Consider the following 24,980-nt stretch of genomic DNA (forward strand, 5'->3'; position numbering starts at 1 on the left):
AGATGCATTGCCAGCATGGACTCCTATAGATCATGCAAAAAAGCAATTGCCTTGGTCTCCAGATTAAGTTTGTGGGCAATTTTTAAAATTATGTCAACATCTATAAGAATATTTCTACTCCAAAAGTGGTCATCTACAAAAATATAGCATAAGTATATCCCATTGAATGTTCTTTTTCTCTTCCAGTGGAATTCACTACAAGCCAGGAATGTACATATAAGAAAAGAACTGGATCACCCAGTCAGTGTTCCCCATGGAGAACTTTCCTATCTTGTGAAGAACATTTTGTCCTGGTACTTTGATAGGTAAGATTTTCAAGTCCATGGAAGGGCTTATATTTGCCACAGAATGGCAATCTCCTCTAAAGAAAGATCCATCTAATTTTCTCCAAATTAGAATTCCCTTCCCCTAATTTCTCTTGGTATGCTGAAATTTGCCTTAAAATGATTCAGGAAATTCTTCACATTTTAACATTTGTTTTTGTTTGTGAAATGTGCATATGTTTGTGCACACACACACACAAACACACACATATGCATATACATACATACATACATACATACATACATACATATCTCTATTGGGAAATCCTTTCACTCTAATTTAGCTTATTTGCCTATGGCTGCAAATACCCAAATAAATAAAACAAATATTCAAACATTGATTTACATTAAGGATATCCACAAGAACAGGCTGCCGAGAGAACAATATAAGAAGGTGTAATGTTATGTTAACATTACACTAATTTCCCATTATTTGCATAGTTTCACTACTGTGTTTTAGAAATATTATTTGACTATGTTACTACTTTGTTTTTGTATAGTGCTTATGCTTTACACACTCTTGATTTTGATTTCAATTCATAGTAGGTAATAAAGATCAGGATGAAGATGCCACTGGCTTATAAACTATAGGCATTTGATGAAAATATTTGTCATGATAGCAGTATTAATTACCATGTAACTGATAGCATAAAAGTCAAGCCACATTACCTCATTTACACAAGTTAAGAACCTCTCTTGTTCCACTTTCTGAGATTGTGGTTCATCAGAATCATCTGGAGAATCGAGGGACAAGGTGTCTAGAAATAGGTTTTCTGTGGCAGTGCATCTGTCACTTTCCTTCAATTTAGACAGTGATCGATCTTCAAATTGCATGGTTTCTGAATCAGAATAGGACCTTGATCCCAATGGATGAGGCACATGATGGTTCCCTTGATGTGAAAATGAATGAAAGGCAGATTCTTTTGAATCAGAAAGGATGCTGTCCCCCCTTGGTGGATTTACTTTCGGAGGCTGAGAAAGAAATTAATAATGGACAAAATATTAATATAGAGACTTAAGAATTCTTAAGAGACAGACAGAAAGTATGCAAGGTCTTCCTCAATATTTCAAGCTACTTTTATCTTTTTTATATTAGCATTATTTATATGAAACTTATTTATTGTACCCAGTATAAATAAAGATAGAGATTAAAATTATACAGTGTTTAAATTAAAGTATTTGAATAAAAACTAGAAAGAATTGCACTACTATTATTGCATTAAAATGTCACTTTCCTATAGTTTCTTTAGGATAACAATTGGGGGGGGGGTAAAAATAATGTGGTTAAAAAGTCTAACCAATGAATTCCTTTTTGCAGGCACTACTATCGCAGTTTGGATGGAAAATTAATCCTGACAAAAGTATTCCATTTAGACTGTTATGTTTTCTATTCACAGTATGCAGGAACAAATGCCATGTATATCATATTGAGTGGATATTGGACATCATTCCACTTGGAGTTTGTACCACGTTAGGAAAGTCAAACTCTTTCTAGATGGACACTGACATAGGGTGAGTCTCATGACTAGTCTAAGTGCTGACTAGTCTGAATTAAATACACTGAATACACTGAATTTAAGACCCATGTAAGCATTTATTATTTGGCATTGAGTTTTATGTTTATATGTGACAACCTGGAATAATAAAAAGCACCTCTTCATAATTGGAGAATAACAAAAATGATCTGCAAAATGTGTAATACCTTGTAGTCACAGGTAGGATAAACTTAGATTTGATGTGTCTCAGGAGACAATATAACCATACATTTGAAAGAAAGAGAATAGTTTTATTCCTTTAAAATGTGGGTCAACAATACATAAGCTAATACTACTACCGCAAATGAGTTACGCTTTGTATTTTTAGAAACGTTTCTTTTTTTTCAGTAACCTGACTTAAATTGTCAGAAGTAAAATGATTAAGGATTATGAATTTGTTTGTTTATTCAATTTCTATAGCTGCCCAACTCAACTCTGTGAGGTTTACAAAAAAAAAATATCAAAACAATTTAAAAAACATTAAAACAATAAAAACCTCAACAAAATAAATAAGGACAAAATAGCAGCTGTGATAATTAATCAACTAATAGTAAAGCCAAGTAATGGATCCCTTAACATATCAGTTATACTCTTGGAATCTGTTGATGTTGTTGTCAGGGTCATTATCTGTTAGATTTGCTACATCCGGCCTTTTCTCTAGAAGCTCATGGGACTCTTACTTCATTTTATTCTTACACTTACAATCATGTGAAATAGAGTGGTCTGAAAGTGAATGACTATCCTGGATCAACACCTTAATCATTACCTCATGTTGCCTGCCATTTGTTTTGAATATGAAGAACGGCTGCAGGACTTGGGTTTGGCTAGTCTAAAGAAAAGAAGAAATAGGGAGACATCCTAGCAGTATTCCAATATTTGAGGGGCTGCCATCAAGAAGAGGGGGGTCACATTATTCACCAAAGCACCAGAGGGCAGGACAAGAAACAATGGTTGGAAACTGATCAAAGAGAGAAGCAACCTGGGATTAAGGAGAAACTTCCTGACAGTGAGGACAATTAACCAGTGGAACAGCTTGCCTCCAGAAATTGTGGGTGCTCCATCACTGGAGATTTTTAAGAAGATGCTAGACAGTCACTTGTCTGAGATGGTATAGGTCCTCCTGCTTGAGCAGAGAGCTGGACTAGAAGAGCTCCAAGGTCCCTTCCAGCTCTATTCTATTATCCTCTTTTTTTCCCTTGTTCATAGCCAAACACTGAATTCACAAATGAACTTCATAAAAGTGTCATTTGGTTGTTAAAAAGATGCTGAATTACAGGAAATAATATATCTGAAACACCCAGCTCTACAAATGTTGTTTCATTGTTAATATATGTTGAAAATTCCAGATTTCCAACTGTTATTCTGTAACTGATCCATCCATAGTCCAGTCTTCTTTATAGTTTTCTTATATGTTATTGGAAGATAAGCAAAGTATTACATTTTGAAGATAGAAAAAGTGAGCTAGTGGCAGAAAAACATTTTTATTATGATTTTAAAAGCCAATAAGATATAAATTGATTTTGTAGTATTTTTCCTGGAGCTAAGAAGATATATTAATTTTGTTATATTATTGGTCTAGAAATCTATATAACATTATAAGTACAGTTTGTTTATAAAATAAAAGAGTAGTGTTTAGGCATATGAATCTTTAGAGACTACATATAAGCCTTCTTGAACATTCATTATGAAAATCAGGAGCACAAAATCTAGTTTAAATAATTTATGGGCAGAAATTCAGGATAGAAATATCCTCTAAGTGAAAACATCTATTTGTGTAAAATAGCAATATATTGAAGAGCAATATATTATAATCTATAGGCAGGATAATCCATTCTTTCATATTTTTTGAAACTGGCCATCAGATATAAGATGGCTCAGTTATTTAGCAAGTTTCATCACTGAAATAAATAAGTACTTAGATTATAAGTACTTTAATGAGAATTAAACATTCTAATATTTCTTTTGACTTTTTGTTATAAATGGTGGGAAATGCATAAAAAGGTTTTCTTTGGTGAATATGAACACCTTAAGCAGATCTGCAGCAACATTATACATACTGTAACTATATTTGGGAACAAAGAAAAAACATTGCCTAAGATAAGGACTCATTACAAAAATATTTAAAGCAAACATTTCTGAGACTAAAGTATGCATCTATAAAATGAAGGAAAAAAGTATCTAATAAAGCGAAGACTAGTTCACGAAAGCTCATGCCACTGGTTAATTTTTAACATGGCAGAAGAGATTATTACTTTTGTTGCAAAAGACTATCATGATTGCAAAATCCTAATTCTCCTGGTTCCATAGAAACTTCAAAATACACTTGGCATCTCTTATAGCTGAATACCTGTAAGTACTTATGCTGGAGTTTACAATTACGCTGCTGTTAAATTTTTTACTTGTGATGAGAGAAACAAAACAGTATTTTTGACAGAAATGAAATAAAAAAGAAAAGAACTTTAATCTTCAGCAAATTTCCCAGGTATTAGTAAGGGTGCTTTTCATTTGTAGAAAGAGAGCTGCCTTAGTCTTCGATGGCAACAAACAAAAAGGAGTCTGGTAGCATCTTTTCTGATTAACACATTTTATTGAAGGCATAAACCTAATACTCCTTTGGGCCACACATCCTGAGATGTATCTTGTTTTAATCAGAATATCATAATTTACCTGTTCTGCCTTCCTGAGCAGATCCTTTTTTTGCCTCTCCCACTCTCGCCGGTCTTTGTCAAGTTTTTCTAGAAGCTCTACTTTTTCTCTTTTCCAGTTTTTCTCATTGTGCTGAAATTGCCATTGCAAGTCCATTACTAATCGATGACTCTCTGCTAAGAGTTTCTTGTGTTCCTCTCTTTCTCTTTTGAAAGTTGTTGTGGCATCAAGGCCAGTTTGACTCTGTGCTTTTTCAGTCTTCCCTTCCAGCTGTAAATTAAATGGCACAATAGTTTTTCATAGAAATTAACAGGATCCGACATAAGCTTTGACATTTAAAACTTTTTGATTTGAAAAAACAACTATAAAATGACAACAATGTTTATCTAACTTGTAGCTTAAGATTGCAATTCAATTAAAACGCTCACTGAAGTTTATCATTCATGGCTCAGAATGTACATCAACTCTGCTGCTTTATAGTACAAAGAAAGTACTACATCTTATAATTATTTTGGGGTATTGTCTGAGCTACAATTCAAATGTAAATCTATTTCCAGTCCCAACCTTCTTTACCTGACTGATTATAGCATGTTATGAAAAATAATACAATAATATGTAATTATATTTATATAATGTAAGCACATATTAAGCGAATAATATACATAATTATAAATAAATATAAAAAGAATATGGCTATTACAACTTCAGCTCAATAAGAAAATTGGATTGAAAAGAATTGTTTTATGTGATAGTCTCTTCATTTTATAAGTTGTAAATACTACTTTCAAGAACAGAAATGTATTATTTCTTGACTGAAACCCACATTTTGAATTGCTTACATTTGGTACACTCTCAAAATTTCTAATATTCCCAGAGGAATTTCTACATTAAGACATTTCCTTACAGCCAACTTAATCATTTTCCAAATACTCAGAGCTACTTTTCAACTGCTTTGACTGCAGCCTTTGTGAGAATCCAAGATGAGGCAGCAGACTATATAGCTGATCAAAAAGGAAACAAGATCTTCACCTCCAACAAGAACCCTATTCCTACCTTCATGGCATGCTTGTTGTATAGTGATAAAGGGTTTTTAATAGCAGTTATTAACTGCAAGCAAGTCTGAAGCCTGAGGCAAAAATTTTGGGGCACTAAAGAAGTTTAGCAGCTACTGTCTCACTTCCCAAATCTGTTATGCTATATGAACTATGTGAAAACAAATAATCTCAGTTACTCAATGCCAATGATAGCACAGGCTCACAAGCAGCACAAGTCCCAGTCCAGGAGAACTGCAAAAATACCACCTGAAAGTGCACTTATTCAAAAGCAACAGAGACCCTACAGCAGTGGTTCTCAACCTTTTTAATGCCGTGACCCCAACCGGTCGTAAGTCGAGGACTAAACCGGTCGTACGTCGAGGACTAAACCGGCCGTAAGTCGAGGACTACCTAATCGGTCGTAAGTCGAGGACTTTCCCTGCCTGGGAGCGCCACACATGCGTGGTTCCGCCCCCTGCGCCGGCCGAGGCGTAGCTGGCAAGCGGCAGAGACGGAGCAGGCCGACCACCAGCTGGCCCAGCCCAAGGGAGGTAAGGCACCCGCCGGAAAAGGGAAAAAAAATGGTGGACAAAAAAAATGGCGGACAAAAAAAATGGCGGACAGCCTTGCTTGGCGACCCCCGTAAAATGGTTGATTGACCCCAAATGGGGTCCCGATCCACAGGTTGAGAACCACTGCCCTACAGAGTAAACATACAATAACATATTCCAAGGAGCAGAACTAGTACCATGAATTAATTTTTAATTTTATGTTTTCAAGTCAGTGACTGCCTGGACAAATCTTTGCAGTTTTCGATTTTTCAAAGTAGTTTGCCACTGGGTCCTTCCTGGGGTTGAGAGAAGGCCCAAAATCACCCAGCTTGACTTCATGCCTAAGGGAGCAGTAGAAGTCAAGGTTTCACGGTTTCTAGCCTGATGCCTTAATCACTACACCAAACTGGCTTTCATGTTTCCAAAATGTTGATGAAATCATCAGATCCTGCACATGTCTCTGTAGGGACCTGTACCTCACTTACAGCGTCATGCGCTTTGACTCTAATTATGGGAAAAAGCATACCTGCTCCAGTTGACATTTCAATTTAGTCCATTCCATTTCCCACGCAGCTTTGTCAGTGGCATATTGTTGTTGCAAATCATGACGCTCTTGCTCATCATCTTGGAGTTCTGATTGGAAGTTATCCAACAATATTTTCAGGGCATGCAAGAGTCGGCTATTATCCTTTGCCTAAAAAAAAAAACCAAAGCTATCTGCAGCTATATTTCAGCTATCTGAAATATTGTAATTCAACCACCACTTTACAAACTATGGGATCAAAACTTTTCTCTTCCTTAATATATTTGTGGGCTTCAAAAAAGAAGATGATCTGGAAAAAAGAAATATTTAGCAAGTCCACAAAAGACTTGCCCATGGTACCTCTCCTAATTAATAATAAGTTTTAACAACATGATTGAACTTTTTAGAACAATCAGGACAGTTATGTATAAAGAGTGTATAATATATTGGTCCCTAACACACAAAACAACAGAAAGGACAGTCTACAGCAGGGATGTCAAACTGCCGGCATGAGGAAACCGGGGCCCCCCATTGCCGGCAATGGGAAAAAGCTCCGATATGTCGTGCGACATCATGTGATGTTGCGAGTTTGACATGTCTGGTCTACAGTCTAGCCTTTGTCCTAACTGGATTCTATAGGCACTCAGATGGACAGCTAAAGCTTGCAAAGACTCAATATCCTCCATTTTCTGGCACAACTTTTAGACATGACTTTACTTAGAGGAAAAAAAGCTGCAGAAAGATTTTTCTTTCCTTGCTGGTTTGTTTCTCTACTCTTTAGCCTGGAATCAAGGTAAGGTTTTCAAAAGGGATATTGGATGGAGGGCAGAAAGACAGTTTACATAGTTTTAGCACCTAACTTGGGTATATATGTGAGAGAGAGATTGACAAATCACCTTTTGTTTTTTTCTATTGAAGAAAAATGGCTTGGAGGGAGGGAGAAGATTAAGCTAGGGAAAGGTTTTGGGAAACTCATCCTGAAGCTGCCTTTTATGCAAGGCTGAAAGCCTAGAGAGGCAGGAGAGCTTTGCAGCTTTCCTGCTTTCCAGATGATCTGGGCCAGCAAATAGGCGCAGAAAGCTCAGAAAGCATTTTAGGGGTGCTGAAAAAGGCGGCTTCTCCCAGGAGGCATGGGGAACAGGCCTAAGCACTTGGGAGGAGACAGGCAGCGGAGGGCTCTACACCATTCCTACGGAGTGTCGTAAGTGCGAATGACCGGGGGAGCGCTGCAGCTGTCATAACTTTGAAACAGGTTCATCTATAATTTGGGGGGTGTTGGTCATTGTTTTGAACGGTCGTATTTCAGGTGTGAATGTTGAGACAATCAGTTGTTGAGGCAACTCTTTTTTTTTTGCCTCATTCTCAACAGTATTAGTTTTATTTTTCATGTTTCTATCACCAAAAGCAACACAAAGTATAACATTAGAAATCAATACAATATCTCCGTAAAACACATTTTAAAATCACAACTAAAATATAGAGCAGTGGTGGCGAACCTATGGCACGGGTGCCAGAGGCGGCACTCAGAGCCCTCTCTGTGGGCACGCGCGCCGTCGCCCCAGTCCTAGGCCTTCAGCTGAGTTTTATAAAACCTTTTCACTTTAGGCCTCCGCTGCCGTGTGCAAAAAAAAAAGTTTCAATCAATCAGTCCATTTCAACTTCTCGCGGGGAAAAAAAAGATCTTGCAAAGTTGGAATTGATTGATTGCACTTTTTAGTCCCACCCAGTCTGCCGTTACCACCATAGCCACGCCCACCCAATGGGCCACACCCAGCCAATGGGCCACACTCACCCGGCACTCGACGATACATAAGTGGGTTTTGGGTTGCAGTTTGGGCACTCGGTCTCTAAAAGGTTCGCCATCACTGATATAGAGGCTCGGTAACCTGAATGGCTCATAACATTTAAAATGGTCACCATAACCTGTATGTATGTATTTTAGTATACATACATTTCTACTTAAAATACTTAAATTAACAAAAGAGACCACAAAATATTTTGAATTGTGATGGCTCAGACTCCAGTGTAATTCTGGTGGAAACTGAGAGGAGTGTCAGTAACAGAAGGTTACTTTACTTTTTAGTATGAGGATGTTTGGCCTGGGCTAGATGGCTGGGTTAAGGGCATAGGCACATCAAAAATTACAAGTAGATTTTCCAAATAAACTAGGTATGTCGTTGCACAAGGGCCTCCCCCCACCCCCAATTTCTTAAGTAATTTTAAAGGTGGACAAGAAGAGAGGCTGAATATGTAGGAAATACTAAGAATATGAACCCATAGAATAATAAACATACATGTTTTTCAAGAATGATGAAGACTAAAGATAAGTGCAGTGTATTGAATCTACATGCCACTTTAGTTATAATCTATGGGCCAGGAGGCAGGCTAAATATAAAATACTAGAGTGATTTTGATGTATTTTTTAAATTATAAATGTCTTTTGCTGGCAAGTGAATGCCATGGCAAGGAAGGTATTGCACTGTGAATCCTTGATACATATAGAAAAAAGACTCCTTGCAAGTAGATATTTTTGTGTTTGCACAGAACAAGCACAAAGTTCCTTTGTGAAGGAACTAAACAAAAAATTTCATAGAGCCATTTATCATTGTAAAATATATCCTTGACTTGGTAGTATACTATTTATCTATCACAGAACAATTTAAAGTATTATCTCAAGAAAATACGCAGATATCATACAAGGTTAAAAAATGTGGAATGTCATTTCTATTAATATTTTGTAAATTCAACTGCCCTGTTATAAATAGTTTAAACCTAGTTATATTATTTGTCTGGAAACATTAAGTGCTATTGCTTGCTGCCCATAAACAAACTGAAATATTTCTATCCATATCATCTTTTACCAGTTCTTTCTTACTATCCATGCCAATTTTCATTTTCAACATAATTACTTTACAACATATCAATTTAATTATATAGCTTTTTACTTGTAACTATTAGTAGAATCAACACTGATGCAACAGAAAGCCTTTTCAATTTTAACCCAAGACTGTGAAATGTCATGTAACTCCATTAGAACAGAGAGCATGATTTATTTAAATAATTATAAAAATATTTGCATTTAGATTAGCTTTGGACTTTTAAATGTAGCAACAATGTTCAACACAGCAATTTGAAACTGTTATTGGTTACTTTTATTTGCTTCAGTCATTAATTAATTCTTATATTTTATTATTTATATTGTTCATTGATTTAGTAAAATTTTATTGAATGATACTATTTTCCTGTATAAAACCAGTAGTTATCATACTTTGGATCAAAAGATATTGGCTAAATCAGCAGTCCCCAACCTTTTTGGCTCCACAGACTGGCGCCGGCAGCAGTATGGGGAGAAGGGATAGTTTCATGTGTACAACCTAATCATGCACATGGACAATTAAAGCATTCATGTGCTTGCCCGTTGCTTGCAGAGCCCGGTTCTCAACAGTCCGTGGACCAGTCAGTCTGAGGCCTGGAAGTTGAGGATTTCTGGGCTAAATTGTCAATAGTTTTGCAGAAATTGGATTGGACTGCAAATCATGTATTTGGAAAGGAGATTGCTAATTAATATCTTGGTATATTTTGATGTCTAAACACTGCATCTGTATGTAGGTCATGCCCCAAATTGGAAACTCTCTCAATACTTTCGTGAGAAAAAGGTTAAGATTAATTAACTCTTACAGCAATGATTGGGAAGTAAATTGCTATGGAAATGCTTAGGTGAAATAAACATGTATATTTTGCATACCACCATTCAATGATATACCTTTCTCAGCAGTGCTTTCTACTTGGGATAATCTTTTACAATACAAAATAGAATAGACAGAATGGATAAAATAACAAAACACAGAGATAACTCTCATGACAGAATAAGCACCTGCACATTTGCCTTGATACCTGCTTTTGTAGCTGCAACAACTCTGCTGTCTGTAGTTGTGGTCCATGGTTGCTTATTTCCACTGTGGAATGAAGGGAGTAATTTGTCATTGCAAAAGCTTCTTCCTCCTCTTCCTCCCCCTCTTCGTCACCTTTTTGTTCAGACTGAAAGGTGATTTCTAGCATGGGATCAAGGTGTTCCATCTAAAATTGCAAATGAATTAAAATAAATACAATCTTATATGAAAGAAATAAATTCCTACATGAAATAGCTACCTATTTTGTAGATTTTCCTTATTTCTTTCTATGAGCTTATGGATACTTAATTGTTTATGAAATCAAATTGATGAAGTGGATAAAAATTTGTTACATCCTAGAAAAAAGTTACTCCCTATTTTTTTAATGTCTAGTTTGTTCATGACTTGTATTACTTACGCTTCCCAAATTTAGTACCTTCAAGATATATTGGCATTAATACCCTCAGAATTCTTTGAGAGGAAATTGGGAATTATGCTGCTAACAATTAGAGGACTGTAGTTTGCAAAAAGACTTCATAATAAACTTCAATATTAAAAATCAGTATATATAAAGAAACCATTATTTTAATCTTATTGAACAAATCCTTTAGTTTCTGAGATTCTGGGATTTCTAGAATCATAGCTCTAATCTCATATTGGGCAAAAATTAACACAATAGGCTTTGTAATTAACTGTATTGATATGGCCTTTATATTGGGGGTATATTTATAGTATAAAAATTATTAGTATATAAATAAATTTTAAAATAGAATATGGTGTTATATAATTATTCTTTTTATTGCTCCTGCTTTTAATTAATACAAAATTAACAAATGATAAAAGACATGGCAAATATGATAAATACATTAATACTAGAAGGAGTGAGTGCCCTGAAGTCACTCATATTGAGCAGCAGAATAAATTATAATTCTATTTCCTCATATAATACTTTTAAATTTTAATGTAAAGTATCATTTGGTTCTTCTGAAGAAAGATAACCTAAACTGTAGGAGAAGCAGAAAAGTGTTGGGTTTGTAAAGTTATTGTTTTATTCCTCAATCTTTAAATTTAGAATTTAAAGATAACATATAACCTGGAATTACTACACAAATGAATATATATTGCTACCTTTTTTCTTTTATAAGCCTAATTTGTTTCAAGTACCAGTTTGATATCTTTTCTGCTTAAAACCATTGTGACAGAGATATCAATGCCACAATGAAGGTAATTCTGGCATCTGAACTTGAAGTAATGTTATTTCTTAAAATGTATTTTGCCTATAATAAAATTATTATCACATTTTAGCTTTACTCCATTAAATAATATGAGACAGTTACCTCAAGTATGTCTTCTTCTTGCTTTTCTATTTGCCTGCCATGTCGCCAATGTTTTAGCAACCATTTCAATTTGACATATAGGATAAAAATGTTCTGCTTGAAATGTCTGAGTTCTTGATACATCAGAATTTTCTCCTGACTCCAAGTTTTCTCTTCCAGTTTGTTCTGCAAAGTCAAGCTTTGTACCTCTAAATCTTTTCTTTGTAAGTTTTGCAGATGGTCTTCTTCCAACTTTAAATAGAACAAATATGCACATGAATAGAATATTGTCCTTAAGCACGTGTTACTGAAATCTGCCCCCCACCCTCATATCCATTTGAGTAAAAAACCAAGATTGCCAATTCTAATTATTATCACCTGATTTTATCAAGGGATCCATCTTTTAAGAAACCCCAAGATCTCAAGCTGAAGACTCAATTTAATTAACCATAATAGCCTGCTGGAAAAAAAATTACACAGCTCATTTAGTGTAACAACCTGGATCAGATTTCTGTAGTGTAAGCATTTGTATTCTCTGCATATAAACACTGTCTCTTCACTTAATTCTTTCAATGTGTTGCTGACATGATCCTGGACTTGATATTGCTATATGGGGGACTGCAACTCCTAACCTCATTTTCAACTAATAATTAGAAAAAACAATAGGGTTGATTGATTCTAAATTATTTATTTTCCCTATGGATGAGGACTTTTTTTTTTGAGGAGTACAGTTCTATTTTTATGTCTTAAGAAAGAGAGATTCTTGTTGACAGGGCCTTAGTAATGAATCGTCCTTGAACATTTTGGTAGAACAAACTATCCATAAAATATGTCTATGATTATGAACCATCCAGGCATAGAATATGAAGAATCTCTCTCAACTCAAATGTTCAGAGATCCAGCAAATGTTTTTTACCTCCTTTAAGATGTCAATGTTGAGTTTTTAAACGAAGAAACATATTATACATACATACATATACACATAGACAAACACATACACATACTGTATAGTCAATTAACTGTTCCTACTAAAGGTTTACAGTTCTGTAATCCATCAATCAACTGATGCTATTTCTAAAAAAACAAATATTATGCAATCATATCTATAATTTCATATCTGCTTTATCTATAATAAATCATATTAGTAAAATAATTAAAAAAGATAGCAATTTCTAGATTCTCTATGCAAAATTCTTTTATAAAAATTATTAGAAAAATAATTTCCACATGCTAATTATTTTCAGTAAATTCCAATTACAGTTTTATAATAGCAGCTTACAATATATAGAACTGGATGTACAAAAAAATCAAAGTAAGAGTGACAAAACTTTATACCATATTATATTCCTATAACCAATAACATTCCTGTAATCATGTAATCCATTTTCCAAATAATGACTGGCGGCTAGAATTTGATTTATATTTATACATGAAAATTATATAGATAAAAAAATCAATTATCCCTTAAAGCTGTTTCAATAATTCTTAACTATCCATAACCAAACATATATAACATTTGAACTCTTTTTCCCAAACATATGGTGCTTCTAATAGTAATCAAAGCAGATGAAATTTTCTTCCAGTATCTATTTAATGTATTTACCTGAATTATCCTTTCTGAAAAGGTTTCTTGCTCTTCTTGTCGAAGTTTCATCTCCTGCTCTAGCTGAGCCTGAAGCTCCTGTATTGATACATTCTGTACAGGTAAAATATGGCAGTCCCTGAGTTGATTAGGAGTATAACAGTTCTTACAAAGGTAACAAAAACTTTAGGATATATACTCAAAACTATACAATCAAGATAGTATTCAAACACATGCTCCGTTCATAATTAGTGAAAAACCTGCACAAAAATTTTCTCTTGCTGAATCTGTTGATGCATACTTTGATTCAATATATTTTAGATCCATATAAGGATCTGCTTTAGCTGTGGTATGGACAGCTAGGTTATTTGTAACCATAGTTATCTGTGCAGATATACACATGGGTTTTTGAACTGCACAGAAGCACTTTCAGAAAGTTATCATATCTGAAACTTTGGATTTAAAATTTATTTTGGTTTCAGTCTCATTAACACAACACTCCTGGAATCAGAGTACCTACTGAAGTAAGTACTTGAAAATTAAAATGTTGGTGAATGGTGAATTTTATTTATTAAATTTATTTATTTTTTGTCCTGGAAGAAGAGCTGATATCTCACTGAGCTGGTGATTGGCAATATGAATATGCGATACGCTTTGTGCTTGCTGATTTACTGCATCTATTTCTGACTCTGAATGGAAGTCTTTGTCTCTGAAGACAGATCAGCTGAGCTGTATATGATGACTCTATCAGTTATGCTGTAGGATTTTGAAATGAAACTGAAATGTCATCTGCTGTACAACATGTCTGTTGGTATGGAAAATGCAAATATTTGTTGACTTGTAGTAAGCATGGCATCATGGTAGATCACACTGAAGATTCAATATCAGGTAGCTTGGATATCATATATATGTATTTCAATCTGTTATAATACAGCAATATTTGTAAAAACAGTATTTTTTTCATCATATTATATGTAGGGATTGGTCTCAAGGATCATTGGTCAAAGAATAATGATCTGACATCCATAATGGGGATCTAGAGAATTTGGAATGAATCTTTTTCTTTCTTATAAATCAGTCCTGGTATTTTTAACCTGGTATCTTATTAAACAGCCAGTAATTTGCTGAAGGAAAGCCATTGGGTGAATCATCTAGCGATGATATAGCTCTGAGAATGAATGTCCACTGTTAGAATAATTTCATGGCCAAAGTTGCCAAATTATGGAGTAGTATCTTGGACACCCCGGATCATAGCGTTATACCAACTCAAAATAGGAAATAAAAGGAAAATAGAAGAAATAGTATATCAGCTAAATCAGTTTGAAAGACTCCAGATATGGTGCTTGCTTTCTTAGTTGAAGAAATGAAAAAGATGAACTACAAATCTAGTATATTCTTTACCAAACTAGTCACATAGCTACTCCTATATTGTCACATTTCTCCAGTTGTACCATCAACATTTGTAGTCTTATCATTTTCCATCATTCTCACCACATTTTTAAAACTTTCTCAGACATAAATATTTGCAGCATTTGCAGGTTTTTTTTTCCAAAAATGTTTTTACACCATGCTTTTTACAACTTCCCACTGAAATTCAACAGCATACTTTGTAGGTTTGGGGTAATGTTTCTCAACCTTGGCCATTTTAAGAAGTGTGGACTTCACTAGAATTGCCAAAGTTAGGAAATAGTGTCCTGGGGAATGCAAAAGCAGGTCTGAGTACTATATATCTACTCTATGTAAAAGGAAAAAAAATACAGCTAGTGATGTGTTCTCTGTTGAAATATTAAGACATATTCTATAGAGTACAGGGAAGATACAGCAGTTCCCAAAAGGGAACAGAGACAAATGCTTATTTTAAAAGAAATAAAAAAGCAAAGCCAATGCCTACTATAGAAGAATTAATTTGATTAGAAATAAATAGATGAAAAAGTCTTACACGGCAGTATATAAGTTAATTCATAAATTAAAATGTTTTGCAGCATTCTGCTCTTTTTGCTCTCTGTCATTTTTAATTCCTTAATCTTAAAGCAGAAAAGATTAGACAGAGTCAGGCAGCCAAAGCTTCTGAATTTCAGAAGCTAATGCTAAAACAAAATTAAAGAAGGAAGTACATTAAATAATAGTCACATTTTTAAACCTGATTATTTATTTTTCTGGCATTCTGCCAACGGGCTTGAATAGCAAAGGGTACTGTATTAGAAACAGTATCTATTTTTTTTTAGGCAGAGGAGTCTGGTTTATGCTTCAACAATGGTTAATTAATTGGAACATCTTAGATAAAGATGTTATCTGGCCTTTGCTGAACTGCACAGCATAACTGAACCTTGCTCTTTCTCTTGAAAGGCTATAGTTAATTTTATTATGCTGAAATATGAACAAACTGCATGCGCATTGACCTCTTTATAAAAAGGAATTTTTGTTACCTGTAGTGTGATCCTGCACATGTTTAAATCAGAAATGTGTTCCATTGTGTTTGGTAAGTTTATCACCAGAAAACTGTGGTGGATTGTTGTTATAATCACTGGAATTATGTTGTTGAATGCCACCAAAATTATAATTATCTGTGGTAATAAAATTGTAGTTTTTCCAAAGACATTCTTATCATCACCTTGATCCTGTCCATCTACTTTATCCATTATCTCCTTCTTCAACTTCCCTAAACTTTATCGTGAGTAGTTTCTTCCTGCTTTAATTTTTTTGCATCAGATACACAAAATTTGTGTTTCTTCTTGCTAATCATTATCTGAATGAAATATTTTTTATAGGTCAAAGACTGACAGGTTCTTCTTGCAACTTCTTCAGATTTATAACCTGATCCTCTCTTTCGCTTTTCTTCTATATCCAGTTTTGCAGCATTGTATTGCAATGGAAAAGACTGCTGCTTGATCATTTGTTGCCACAGCAACATCCTTATACTTTATGATCTAAGTTTGTCGTTACCTTCTCCAGAATTAACCTCTCTCTCCCAGCATACTGTCCATGTTCTTGATGGACAGTATGCTTCCATCACTTCACTTCTTGTATTTTCTTCCATTATCATTAACTATACATTTATTTATTTATTTTTGTAAAATGTTAGGTAAAACTTTATATGAACAATTACTGCAATGTTTTAATAATGTCCATATCTTTTCATTGCTGTTCTTAGTATGAGAATGTACACTAATCTTTTCCAATCTCCAGAGACAAGAATCTTTATTCTGTATTTGTTGTCATAAAGCAATGGTCACAGAAATTAAAAAAAATATAGACTTCCAATAACACCAAGGCTGTGGTTAAGTAGATTTACTGAAACAAAATATATCTAATGCAAATCCTATTTGGAGGGAAAGTGAGATTCAAATTCTTATGCCTCTTTTCCTGATGCATTATGGTATGTAACAAACAGGCTAAAAGCCACTCTCAGGAGGAAAGAGTAGTTTGCATCTCTCTCTTGTTTGATAATTGGTTGGTTTGATTTGTTTGCTTGTAACTATTTAAGAATTTTCTGTCACAACATATCATAAATCTCTATTGAGGCTGAAGAGCTCCTTTCCCTTTTCTCCTCTGGAAGGAAAACAATTTTTACTCTAACCATCCTTTTCTCCTGTTCAAAATGCCCAGAGAGGATAGGGGGAGAAATCTCCATCTCTTCCAGAGAGATGTATATTGGGGGAGGTTCTGACTTTGTAATCAGTAATACATCTGAAATTAGTATTATCCACCAGCAGGATCAGAAACTATAGGGAAAGGAAATTTCTGGCACAATTTAGTCATTGTGGTCCATAAGTATTCTGTGAATGCTGATTTATATCTAAGCAATAAATCCATTGTTTTCCTATTGTCCAACTTGGTTCCCACTACATCAGGGGGATAGGTGCTTTGAGAAAATTGGAAGGCATTAGAAGTCCCAGGCTTCTGTGTGTATTGCAAACAGAATTGGCAAAGATGACTATGTCTGGTTATTGCTTTCAATGAATCCAAATATTCCAATCTGCACTTTCTCACTTTAGCTTATCTGGTCTAAGGCTATTTGCTTCTGACAGTGTGAGAATTTACTCTCTCAGCTGTTAGCACTTTAATTGCTTGTTCTCTTGCAGCTTTAAATAGTTCAATGGGCATCTCATCTGATCCTGGTGGTTTCTTATTTGACAGCTGGTCCATTGCCTGTCATATCACGTTTTGTAGGAAAGAAGGTTAATTCACACATTATGTCTGAACAAATTGTTCTATGATTCCATAACCTAATTTGTAAAGAGCTTCAATATAGCCTCTCCATCTTCCTTTAATTTCATTTACTTCTATTAGATCTCTTCCACGAGTACTAGATCTATCTTGTGATTTCCCCCCCATGTACTCTGATCTTAACTTTTTTTCTTTAATCTCTTCTGTTTGTTGAAAGTCTTTATTTCCTTATTTGCTTTTTGCTTGATGTAGATGTGTTCAATTGTCATGCATAATTTTATGTCTTACTTTGGCTCTTAATTTGTTTTGAAAATCAGCTGAATCTTTTCTTTGGAATTTTGAGAATACTTTTTTCACTTAGTTTTCATGATGTCTCTTATTCTTATATAACTACTTAATTTCTTTTCTGCATGGCATATTGAATCTGTTTCTTTCACTGATGTTATATTCTGAGTGATTTTTCTCAAGTCAAAACTTGATGGCATCCTTACTCTCTATAATCCACCTGTATGACATCTGTATATATGATCTGTTTTATAATCTGTATTTCAGAATGCTATGACTCACTGGGATTGCAATTCTCTATGTTCTCTTTCCTATTATGTATTAAATTTTATTTTAATGTTGTATATCTCATAATGCCCATGTGTAAAGTATACATATATATGGCTTGAAGTTGATTCTCTCAATAAATAATTATCTTTGCAAAACTCTGCTAATCTTCTCCATTATTACATTTTACCTAGTCCAGTTCTCTTCTAATTCCAGATTTCTCCATTTCTCCAATGTTTACATTCCAGTCACCAATTTGTAGTACTGTGCTTTTTCCTAATACTGCATTTAGCCCTTCTCAATTTTGAGTTTAGTAATTTTTTAGTGTTTTTCACCACTGCCCCCTTAAGAAGTGTACATTCTTGTACATTAATGTTGAATGACACTTTTTGTGTTATAACTAAACACATACTTGCAATATCCTTTTGAAATATCATTACCATTTTTTTGACTGGCTTCATGCCCTGATACATATTATATTAACTGACTTAAAGAGGCCCTGTTCATTTATTTCAAAAAATATTTTCATTTCAAAAAAGTTGTTTTTCCTTGTTCATTCTTCTCACATTCCATGTATTCCAGTTACATCTCTCCTTGTAAAATGAGAAATTCCTCTTTCATTACTGACCAGATTTCTTTGCAGGCTTGATCTGACTACATTATCATCACCAGTTCTATTTTGAAAATGAATGTTTTTCTACTTGGAATCTCTTCACCTGCCATATAAACATGTCTCAATGTTCCAGCCATGTCCATAGAGTTTTCTTGGAACTATGCAGGAATCATTTGCCACTGTCTTCCTTTGAGTTTAATTTTAAAATTACTTCTTGTAGTAGCATTATCTTCCCTCACATCTGCAAGCTTTTCCTGTCCTCTTCCTTATTGTGGATTGCTGTTAACGTTACACAACTCACTCCCTTCTGCATTACTATCAGGATCAATAAAGCTATTGATGCCATTCCACCGTAACAGGTCAGTAATCCTTTCCTGCATTTCAGCAAGTGTTTTGAATAAACTGATTACCTTTTTTGAAAACATATAAAATTATTGGTTTTGGAACAGTGTACATTTTTTCTCCATGAAGAGGGAATCTAGTACCAAGTTGGCAATCGTGGACCTTTGAAAAATTTTAAGAGATCGTGCTTTTTAACAACATAGCCCATTTAATTTATTAACATACTTCTAAAGTATATATCAAGGTTCTTTCTGTCTTTCTTGAAGATATATCTTTTTCATTCTTTTTGAGCATAGCTAAATCACAACTAAATCAATCAATCCAAGACTTGCAAATCAGAATGCTACATGTTTCACTCCCTGCACCTCTAATCTACCCATCTTCAATCTAAAAGGTCAATTTATAATACACTTAATGGCCAGCGAATCAAATGTTGAATTCAGAAATTTGTCTTCCTTCAAATAGACTTTTTTATTTAAAATGCTGTTTCAAAATTTAAGAAATTAAGCGTATATTAATTCCTCATTAAAATGATTGGAGTATTGAAAATGTATTTTAGGAAATACCTGAATTAATGAAATCTTGCTTTCCAGTCAATTTTTTCTAGTTATTCATTGTTGGATTTTGATGTAAAGATATACAACCACTTAAATCCAGATTATAGGACTGTACAATTGACAAAATGAGATAAGTGCTATTCCACAATCAAATCTGGCTAGTTCTAGGTCACATTATCAACCAGACATTCAAGTAAGCGGTTTCTTCTAATTCTTATGGCAATTCTCAATATATGACTAAAATAACACCTAACAGGAAGACTTCCAGTTTTGCATCGTAGTGATGTCGCCGAGGAATTGTGGAGCTCCGCACCCCATGGCTGAATTTGCCCTGCTAGAGGACCCTAAATGGGTCTAAAGTCGCCCTGGAGAGGCGAAAAAGGAGCCCCCCCTGTTGATCATGGAAAGATGGCAGTCAAATTCAAACTGTTAGCCACCTATAAAGCTCTACATGGCATAAGGCCAAGTTAAGTTTTCCCCATCTCATCAGCGTATCTCATCTCACTCAATCAAGCAGGAAAATTTCAACTGGCAGTGTCTAGGAAGAGAGCCTTCTCTGCTGCTGCCCCCTTGTTGTAGAACATCCTGTCCCCCCAAAATCATGAATGCAAGGACTGGTCATACAGTTATTTTTCCATTACCATTAGCAAATGATTGTTAAATGAGTCAATTGCTAAACGAGGGCTATCTGTATTGGCTGTCATGAGAAAAATGCTAAAAATTGACAGATTTCTATTTCATTAAATATTAGGTGGAGTTAAATACAAATTGTAGGGCTTAAAGGAGTTATTCCCTCTATTTTGCCCTGGCTTCTATGACAATTACTGTTCCCTTTCAAGGAATTTTTATTCAGCTGTGCTAACCTCTAGACTGAAACAATTCTTGTTTTCTGGCCTGTAGAATTTAAGGTCTCCATCAGTTCTGCCATGTGGTTCTGTGGTGCCTTGTTGTTGATGAATCTCTTTCTCATCTCCATGGTCTGGGCTGCGCTGCCATTCCAACTGATCCTTTTGTTTGGACTGTTAGGTGCATGGGTGGGGATTGTAACATAAAAAAATCAGGACAGGAGAAGATTAAAAAAACAAAAAACAAAAATGGCTAAGGTAGGCAATTGAAAAAACTACAAGAGAAAAAAAAGCATGAACAGAAAAATCAACTTAAATGCAGTGTCATAAGCAAGTGACGAGAACAGAATTAAAATAAGGATGAGCAAAATAATGGGCTGAAACATCTGAAAAGCAAAAAAGAGAGAGGGAAAAGAATGCAAATACTGGTTATGAGGCGCATGCAATGGGGATGCATGAGTCAAACCAACAGCAAGCTTATAAGTTATGGAGTATATGGGGATACAAGGCTCTTCCAGCCTTATTTGTGCCGTGCAGAAAAATCCCTATTCAGTATGGCAGCTGTGACAGTATGAATACAGGGAAATGCATTATGAAAGGCAGTCATTTACTGGCTTCAGGGCCTTTTTATTCGCCCCTTCCTTATGTAAAAGAACTAATATCCGGCATTTCATTTTGGATTTTTATTTTGACAAGACCTTTTGAAATACATTTCATATTAAAAGTGTAAGAGGAAGTGTGTTTTGTTAAATATCAACAAAACAGTAATTAATGAAACGCAGCATCCAATATAATAAACAACAAAAAAATCCAGAAGCTGTTTGTTTCTATTAGCCTTTTTGTCATGAGGAACAGCCTCTGTATGAAAATAGCAGATAGTTAAAAAAAAAGAATTTATAAATATTTCACAAATTAATTTCAAAATCATAACAAAACAAAGAAAGGTAAAATTAGCACCAGAATGCAGCAAGAAAGACTAGCAAAACCGTAAAAGAAGCAAGAAGTCCACTTACCTGGAAATCTATAATTAATTCCTTTCCTTGGTTTCCAATGGGTGAATCTCGAGAGATGGATGTCATTGTGGACAGAAAACTAGAGGACTCTGTAAGGTGAGGAAGAGGGGAAAGATCTTCCAGTTGTTCTTTGAAGTCAGCCCCAATGTTATCAACCTTCTCCAAAAAAGTTTGCAGTTCTTTCTGAAAATGTTTCATCCTTAAATTAATAGCGCTTAAAGGTTCTGGTTCATTCTTGTTCCCCTTTTTTCCCTCATCTTTTTTAAAAATTTGCTCAGAGGCAGCACTGCTATTTATGTGGACTTTTGTTTCATATATTAAATTGTCTGTATCAATGATAAGGCGTTCCATAGTTCTTTCAAGCCTTTCAGCCTCATATTTGATACTGATAAATGACTCTGAGTTCTCTTTGGCCCGTGTTAAATCAGCGGAACACAAGTTACTAACTTCTGAGTGTTTCCCACTCCCAAAACCTGATGTCTTTTCATATAAATCTTCAGAATCACTTTCACCCCCAATGGGTCCTTCTCTCCTTGGTTGAGGTAGATGACTTTCTTCACTGTCACACTCTTTCTTCCCTGTTTCACTCTCAGCATCACTATCCCTGGGACTGCATGTTCGCAATCCTAGGTGAGAGGCAAGATCATAGCGCTGCACATTAGATAATAGTACACGATTTTCATACTGGAGTTTCATCACTTTTCCATTCAGTTCATTGATTTGCATCCGGGCTGACTTCAGTTCTTCTTGTAAGGATCCACTGCATTTAGATGCATTTTCATGAAACCAATCAGATTCTTGTCCAGGGTCAAACTTGAATTTATTTAATTCATTTGTTAGTTGCTTATTGTGATCTTCAATTTCAGAGATAGATCTCCTAAGAAGTTCTGCTTCTTCTTCTACAAATTGCAAATGATGACGCAACTCTGCAGCTGATTCCACAGGGTCACCATAAGGTGAGGTAGGAATGCTTGAAACATGTTCCTGGTTAAGACATACTCTTTCATACTGGCATCTCATGTCCTCCATCTCAGCCTTAATTCCTCTATTTTCCACCTCTAGTTCTACTAACTTTCTGCCCAATATGTTAGCTTCTTCTTCCACTAATTTTAAACGAAGCTTCAGTTCAGCTTCTCTTGTGCTGGGTGGTCCTCCAGCCTCTCCAATGGGGAGAGGACTTTCCACATCCCCATAGATGGATTTGTACTTTTGAAGCTCTTGTTCCAATTCGTCTTTCTCTCTGCTTAACTTGGCCATCTTCTTACGCATCAGTACTGCTTCCTCTTTGGCAAACTGAAGCTGGCACTTCAAATCAGCACTGTCTTCCTGCCAATAAAAGCGACAAATATGAAGACAAAAGGAAGAAATAGACAAACATGTTCTGGCTATAACTCTGGAAAGCACCTTTTTCTAACCTGGTAGCTTCCTGTTATGTTGGATTTCAACTCCACCATGGGTGTACGAGGATATAAAATTAGGAGGGGTGTTTATGTGGGTGCATGTGCACATATGCACTCTACAAAGTTCAGTTAAGGAATTGCTAGTTTAAAAAAAATACCTTGCCATAAACTTCCAGAAACTGATAGTTATAATACAAATGTTGCACACTTTTAAATGAGGAAACAACCAATAATGTATAATGTAAAAATTGAAAATTGGTTTTTTTACATTAGCTTATTCAGAATATAAACTTTTAGATTCCTTTCCACAAAATAAGTACTTATCCCAGCAAAAACAAGTCACAGATTAAGTGAAAAATCAAATTATGTCCTTTTTAAAAAAACCATGCGGAACTTCATAATTTCCAATAGAACAGAATATATGTAATTCAGAGTTGAACTAAGAGTCCTTGGAGCTCTTTATGCTGTTTACTTGCAGACTTTTCATTACCCAGTTAGGAAACATCAGTGTAAACAAGTGTGAGGCTTAACTTGGTCTAGGATGCCCATAGTTTCCCAGTTGAAACTATGGTTGAGTCTGTCCATGTGTTGTGAAATTAAGGAGTTTTCATCTGTCTTCTGAATACTAGTCAGTGTTGTGGATGTGCTCTGCTAGTCTTTTGCCTCCCTATCCTGTAGTTGTTGCAGCCCTTACACTCTATGTTGGAAATAACTCCTGTTTTTTTCTTCTTGGGTATTGGGTCTTTCAGTTTATTTTGGAGATCTGTAGTTGATTACTGTGCTACGATGATGCCATGTGGTTGTAACAGTCTGTTTGGTTATTTCTATGTTTTTGATACGCCAGTGAAGAAACTATCAAAGAAAAAATGGGCAGGGCAAGCTACTGTATCTAGATAAGGAACAAACCCTATACTTCCAAACCCACACTGATATTACCTAGCTGGGTAATGAAACATATGTACTCAAGCAACTAAGCCCAGAGAGCACCAAGGACTCAACTTTTCATAGTCTATCAGGCATGCTCAGATAACCCATGTCAGATGTTCATTTCTCAAAAAAGGGACAGCCAATTTGCTCCACTCTGTATAGATACATTATGAATATAATGCAATATTCATATAGGCACAACAAAGTCAAACTGTTACTTATAGTTCAGGTCAAATATCTTTCTGGAATTGTTAATAATATAAACTACTGTAATATTATATACAGTATCAGCTATCTTTTGGCAGTCTCAACAGATGGCAGCACTTGTTTCATTTTGTCAGGACTGAAAGCTATGTTGGGTTAGTCTGGTTAGTACTTGGGATGCCTGATACCAAAGAATTCCAAGACAGTAAGATAGTCTGGGATATTAAAGAAAACACTGAGAAGGTGGCATCTGCGAAATACTTTAAAACTGTTGCCAAGAAAATTGCCTGGATATGTCATGAAGTCTCAAATAGTAATGTTTCAATTAAAATATTTTTAAAGTTTATTTTAAATCCAGCCCCAAAGTGGGAAAAAAAAGCTTCTTCAAGAGGCTGCATGTTACTCTCATGAAAAAAAATGTGGGTATTAAATAGAAATAAAAACCAAGGCAACATTTAAAAGTGTTACATATAATCTGAATACCCACTCCTTTCTGTTATTTATTTGAATTTACTGAAATTTTTGTCAAGAAAGTAGTTTCAGAAAGGTGAAAAAAGCAGTTTCTTGAAAGAGGAGAATTCATCAACAACTGATGAGTAGCCTACTAAAAAGAATACTTTGGAGGCACCATTTTAGAAATAGTTTTCATGTTTATTAAGAGAACCACTTTGGTGGACTGGACTAGAAACTGAATTTTAATCCTGTCTTGGGCATAAAGCCAACTAGGAGACTTTAGGCCAGTTACTCTCTTTAGTCCCAGGAAGGAAGCAATGGCAAACCACTTCCAAAAAATGTTCTTCCATTCTTTTGATACACACGAGTTGTAACTTTATATCCCAGAATTCTAAGGAAATTGAATTAATGAGACTCATATTATTCTAAACAAAATCTGTTTTAATACTTATGCATTTTATTGGACTGAGCTTTTATTATATTGCTTACAAAAAGGAAGGTTGGGGC

At 34.9% G+C, this 24,980-nt stretch overlaps 1 protein-coding gene across 1 annotated transcript in view; it reads right to left on the reverse strand.

Annotated features, from left to right (window-relative positions):
- MTCL1 (microtubule crosslinking factor 1) overlaps window positions 1-24,980 on the reverse strand; it is a 69,885-nt gene that overhangs the window by 13,720 nt on the left and 31,185 nt on the right. The window contains exons 4-11 of the mRNA XM_029283795.1: window positions 21,490-22,815; window positions 20,495-20,650; window positions 13,422-13,514; window positions 11,840-12,070; window positions 10,507-10,689; window positions 6,616-6,783; window positions 4,526-4,774; window positions 993-1,295 (exon numbers count right to left, since the gene is read on the reverse strand). Coding sequence (XP_029139628.1) covers window positions 993-1,295; window positions 4,526-4,774; window positions 6,616-6,783; window positions 10,507-10,689; window positions 11,840-12,070; window positions 13,422-13,514; window positions 20,495-20,650; window positions 21,490-22,815 — 2,709 coding nt within the window. The remainder of the gene's footprint in view (window positions 1-992; window positions 1,296-4,525; window positions 4,775-6,615; window positions 6,784-10,506; window positions 10,690-11,839; window positions 12,071-13,421; window positions 13,515-20,494; window positions 20,651-21,489; window positions 22,816-24,980) is intronic.

This window comes from Protobothrops mucrosquamatus, unplaced genomic scaffold, assembly GCF_001527695.2.
Source record: "Protobothrops mucrosquamatus isolate PMUCROS unplaced genomic scaffold, P.Mucros_1.0 scaffold233, whole genome shotgun sequence".
NCBI classification, from domain to species: domain Eukaryota; kingdom Metazoa; phylum Chordata; class Lepidosauria; order Squamata; family Viperidae; genus Protobothrops; species Protobothrops mucrosquamatus.